The sequence below is a fragment of the Lipotes vexillifer genome, unplaced genomic scaffold, assembly GCF_000442215.2.
Source record: "Lipotes vexillifer unplaced genomic scaffold, Lipotes_vexillifer_v1.1 scaffold963, whole genome shotgun sequence".
Taxonomy (NCBI): domain Eukaryota; kingdom Metazoa; phylum Chordata; class Mammalia; order Artiodactyla; family Lipotidae; genus Lipotes; species Lipotes vexillifer.
Window position 1 is genome coordinate 438,760 of NW_006780023.1, and position 5,663 is coordinate 444,422.

At 38.5% G+C, this 5,663-nt stretch overlaps 1 protein-coding gene across 1 annotated transcript in view; it reads right to left on the bottom strand.

The window, feature by feature from the left end:
* Positions 1-5,663, bottom strand: part of CMSS1 (cms1 ribosomal small subunit homolog) — a 392,477-nt gene that overhangs the window by 17,763 nt on the left and 369,051 nt on the right. The window contains exons 3-4 of the mRNA XM_007453207.1: positions 2,790-2,861; positions 591-720 (exon numbers count right to left, since the gene is read on the bottom strand). Coding sequence (XP_007453269.1) covers positions 591-720; positions 2,790-2,861 — 202 coding nt within the window. The remainder of the gene's footprint in view (positions 1-590; positions 721-2,789; positions 2,862-5,663) is intronic.

Consider the following 5,663-nt stretch of genomic DNA (forward strand, 5'->3'; position numbering starts at 1 on the left):
TGGGCCCGTGAGCCATGGCCGCTGGGCCCGCGCGTCCAGAGCCTGTGCTCCGCGGCGGGAGAGGCCACAGCAGTTGAGAGGCCCCATACCGCAAAAGAAAAAAAAAAAAGAATCACACAGGGTGAGGTGTCAGCCTTGCTAAAAATGCAGAATTTTGTCCCTATCTTTAGACGGTTTACTTGAAAAAAGTCTTGACTGGGACCCAAAATACTACCCTGAAAGCAAAACCATGACTAGATATCCATGATAAGGGCAACAACAAAACTAAGATGCTATTAAAGCTAAAGTTTTTATCTATAAAGGATGAGTAAATTAATTATCTATACTTTTGAATGCGTGCTTTATCTTTTTTAAATTTAACTTCTATCCTCATTAAAATTCTTATTCATTGAAGAATCTGTCCAAAAAAATGCACACCGAATACCTTTTGAATAAAAATTACAAATCTTTCTATTAGATTGAACGAATACCAGTAAGCATCTGAATGAAGAAATCTGCCAACAGTTAAAACTATTAGGTTGAGGAAAGGAGTACTAGCACGTGGAAATATATTAATTAGAAGGAATAACAACACGGAAGGCTGGCTGTACCTGGTAGGGTTAGTTCTTCTAATTCAATCACTGAGCGGTTGCTGCTATAATAGTCCTTCATCAGCTTCTGTAGGTCTTCAGGTGTCCCTGGTTTTGGCTCTGATTTTGCAAGAACATCAGTAATTTTCTTCTGATGAGAAAGAAGTAAAAATGGGAAGACAGATTTTAGGATGGCATTTGGCTTAGGACAGGTTGATTCCTCTGGCATTTAAACTGTAAGTAGGTTCTGTGATAGCCAAGTGTGAATGGGAGTTCTAATAAACACACTTGAGAAAACTTAAAAGATACTTCTTGGACATAACTACTGCTTTGAAAAATGAATGGATGATCTAAAAGGCTCCTTGTAACTCTTGGTCTCTGCTAGGAGAACTAAAAATTTTGCAGGAGTCTATAATAGGGTACTATTTTCTGTTAAAAGTCAATAAATCTTGTTGCTTGTGGAAACCTCCTTTTAAGCCTCAGAAAATGTGTATTCCTGGGAGAGTAGAATTTTGAGAATTTCTTGTGTAACCTGGTTCTTAAGGCACTGAGTTTCAGTTTGGATTTCTGGGATTAAAGTAAGAGTTGCAGGACTAATCTCAGCAAAGGAGGACACTAAATAGGGGCACTTGAGACCCTCAATTCTCAAGTCTTGGGAGAGACATCTTGAATTGGCCCTATGGAAAGCAGAACAGGATACTTTACAACATCTATTTTGATTTGGACTTATTTGTGTAGCATTTACTGAATGCCTGCAATGTACTAGGAATGCACAATTGTTCATTTGACTTTCATCATAAATTTCCCTTCTTATTTCTTCCTAGTATTTCACCAAAACTCCAGAAAGAGCCCTTCCTTGCCTCCTACCCCAGCTTTCCCCCCCTCCTTCCATACTATCTTCCTTTTTATACCACTGCCAAGAACGGTCAAAGTTCTGTCAAATGAATTAACTTTAAAAGAACACGTCATCTGTGGGCACATTTTAGCATGACCTCAGCCAAGGCTAAACTAGCTAGCTGGAGTTCTGACCTTGAACCCCAAGAACTTAACACTCCTGAAGGCCATTAGTGTACAAACTATCAAAGAGAAGTTAAAAGTCGTTTCTTTAAGGACTTGCCAAAACTCAGCCAATTTGGCATTTCCCATCCTCCTATTTGGCCATGTGCAGGCAAGGAAAACATATGCACACACACTGTTTTCTAAAAGCTTGCTGTTAAGTAATTGGTTTGAGTCCATCTTCTTTCCTCTAATCCCAATCGCATTTCCTCTGCTGACTACAGCAGTAGACCCTTCTTGGCAGGGAGAGAATTACACTGCTGTTTTCACAACTGTGGTGGAAGGTCAAAGCTAACCACACTTTCGGGCTTCCCTGGTGGTGCAGTGGTTAAGAATCCACCTGCCAATGCAGGGGACACAGGTTTGAACCCTGGTCCATGAAGATCCCACATGCCACGGAGTAACTAAGCCCGTGTGCCACAACTACTGAGCCTGTGCTCTAGAGCCCACGTGCCACAAATACCGAAGCCTGCGTGCCTAGAGCCCGTGCTTGAAAGCCCGCACACAGCAACGAACACCCAACGCAGCCAAAAATAAATAAATTAAATAAATTTATTAAAAAAGAAAAGCTAACCACACTTTCTTCAAGGCTGAGCCATAAGAAAGTTTGTATAGGAGCAACAGAGTTTTCTGTATGTTCACAGGCAAGTCTTAAAACGCAAGGGGAGCCTTTTGCTTTAAATTATGGTTCGAAATTAGAGTCAGAAATGCCTTATACTTACACTACTTTCATCTGCTTATTATTTTCTTTTTATTAATACTTTAAGACATAAGGTTTTTAAAAATGAAATGGGTAAGAAAAGAAGGTTGGTAAATTTCTTTTCTTGGACAGAGCCAGAGGGGCCAGAGGGCAGGAGAGCTCTGGGCCCCTTCTAGAATTAGAAACCCCTGTCTGACTTCTAACCACAGTGAAAACACAGGGTGGGTAACAAAGATGTTTGGTAATCCACAAGACTGAAATAAGAATTAGAAGAATTTATTTTTAGCTCCAACAGAAACACTTATTACTAGTGACCTTAGGAAAGTCACCAAACCTCAATGAATTTTACAATTTTTGCATATCTAAAGTGGGGATTACAATAATTGCCTCATCAAAGTACACTATATAACAATGTGATAGAAACCATGTGGGGCCGTACCATTGTAAAAAATTATTAGTATTACCTTTTTCCTCTTCCTGGTCTTGGTGGCATCTTCATTTGTTTCCTTTGGTTGTATCAAGAAACATTCTTTAGGCTATAAAGAAATGTAAATGAGAAAACTTTCATCTTAGCATGATGAGGTGTCAACTAATGGTATGAATCCCAAAGTATCAATATCTACTGTCATGCATGTATTCTTCAGAGTATCTTGGTAATATGGACAAAGAAATGTTGGAAAATCCACTGAAGGCTATTATGCAGGGGCCGAGCTGAGAGAATTTGTAAAAGTGAGAAAGTGCAGATGACTCAAGACTGGAAAATCTTTGAACAAAGGTCAAAATGTGTGAGTAAGTGTATATATGTGTTTGAGGTGGTGGTACAGGGTATTAAAGATGGAAGACAGTGGCTAGGTTTGGAAAATAAAGGCAGAAAGAGATGTGATTAAAATTAAGATGTAGTAAAGAAGTCTTTGACTAGAATGACTGGTGTTTCCAGGAACTAGCAATGTGTGAGTCTGTATTTCCAAGTCACTGACATCATTTTGTCATCCATTCCTTTCCTCTTCTCAATAGGCACAGAAAATCTGAAGTAGGGTATATTTACTTATATTTTTATAAAACCAGCTGCACCAAATGTCTTATCTATAGTGACTACAAAATGAATGTTTCTGCTTATGGTCTGACAAAAGCCTCAACACCATGGCATCCTGAGTAATTGATTTTGCCTGTTGCCTTGACCCCTGGAGTACTCTATATAGTTTAGTGCTATTTTTACCCTAAGGATTTGTTTTTTGTTTTGTTTTGTTTTGTTTTAGTGTAGAAAAACAGGAAATTTGGACTAAGACCTTGATTTATAAAATAGAATGCTTCAGATTCCATATTTATTAATCATAGACAGTTATATAAAATGTTTCCTGTATTAGATCTTTTATGCAACATTTTCAAACAAGTTGCCAAGTAAGACATAAAATATAAGTGAAAACTTATTCTGAGTTTTTTTCTTGATTAAGTTTCCATTCCAACTAGAGAGTACTCAGTTTAAGCTGGTAAACTACTAACTAAAGCAATCTTGTCTCTACTGGCTCTGTTTAAAATGACTACAGATGAAGCTTTCTATTAAAGTTTCCAGAGAGCCTGCAGATTAAGAATGCCTGTGGCCTGAATCCAGAGAGATATAATGCTATGTAATTTCTTCAAGACATGGGGCCAGGACCAGCAGTTTCTAGACTCTGTTTCAGTTATAGAGAAGTAGATTCAAAAGGCTCAGGATTAAAGTAATATGGGAATCTTGAAATTTCAGCTGCTTCTCAGTTAAAAGAAAAAACCTGCACAGTACAGTTGCATCATAGCTAAAGAAAATAGATATTAGGACCTCTCTTATTTAGAAAGTTAAGCTGTCTTGTGGATGCAGATACACGCTAATTTGATGCCAATTAGAAACTGGGCCAAGGCCACTAATATGTCACAGAAGCTGCCAGACAGTCATAAGAGTCCAATTACAGATCAAGCCAACATCAGCTCATGCTGCTATGGCAAAGGCCTGGATACAATTAGTATCTCCCTAGATCCCTCAAGGCATACTTCAGTATCTTGTCCCCATTATGAAGGTTTTGGGGGGAAGCAGATGTATAACCTGTTTCATTTTCTTATTTAGCAAATGGGGGTGCTCTCTAAGAGTATGTTCAATGTGCGGGGTTTGTATTTATGCCAGGTTTACAAAGCCAGTTAAACATGACACAAATTAAATGTGGAAATGAGCTCAGTTATAAGGATATGGACTCTCCAATTCTGGAAGAAAAAATAAAAACACAATTCTGAATCATGCAAAGGAAAAAAGAAACATGCTTGACAACTGCTTTTGTCAAGATACCGTAACAGGTTTACATGCTAGGTTCAAATTCTTACATCATCTTAAAGGAAATGCAGTATGATATTTGTTTTCTGAGAGCAGTCACTTTAGCTGGTTGCAGTAGGGTGCTAATGAAGAAGCAAGTTTATGGGGTCAATTTCCACAGAAGTGAGACTCTACTTTATGAAGAAATACAAAGCCCATAGTATTGAAAATTCCTAAACGTTGCCAGCTGCCTTACAAATGCTGATGTCTACCCTCAGAGAGACTAGGTAAGATGAGGAAGACTCCAGGGTAGGCCAACTAACCATTTCTAGAAACTGATTCCAACAGTATCTGACTTTGGCAGTTAATAAGTAATGTCATTTCTTTATGCAGTGATTTTTAAATATGTACCCTGAGTATGAAGTTAAAGATTTAGAAGAATCACACTTGCCCAAAAATATACCAAAAAAAACTTATTAAGCTTTCAGTGAAGCAATTAATTGGGGCATGTTTTCAATTCCTTAAAGTGTCAAAAATTATATCCTTTAAGAATGAGTCTTCTGGTTTTAAGCATGGCAGATCATTTTTAAAACGCTACTAAAATGAAAATAAAGGAGGGACTTCCCTGGTGGCGCAGTGATTAAGACTCCATGCTCCCAATGCAGGGGGCCCAGGTTCTGTCCCTGGTTGGGGAACTAGATCTCACATGCATGCTGCAACTAACAGTTCGCATGTGTCTACTAAGGAGCCCACGAGCCGCAACTAAGGAGGCCACCTGCTGCAACTAAGACCTGGCACAACCAAATAAATAAATAAATATTTAAAAAAAATGGAAAATAAAGGAAACTGAAAAAGATATAAGTCTATAAGGACCAAGAAACCAGGAGAAAGGACAACAGTAGTGGAGAGATTTCAACAACTTTTTGGAAAATGGAACGGGTTGAAACTGGATGGAAGCTATTTAGCATAGGGAGAGAGACATCTAGCACCTGGGTTTCTAGAGAGGCAGATGCAAACAATAAGTGTGTCTGTTTCACCTGTTGGACTCTGAAAAGGTTCAGCA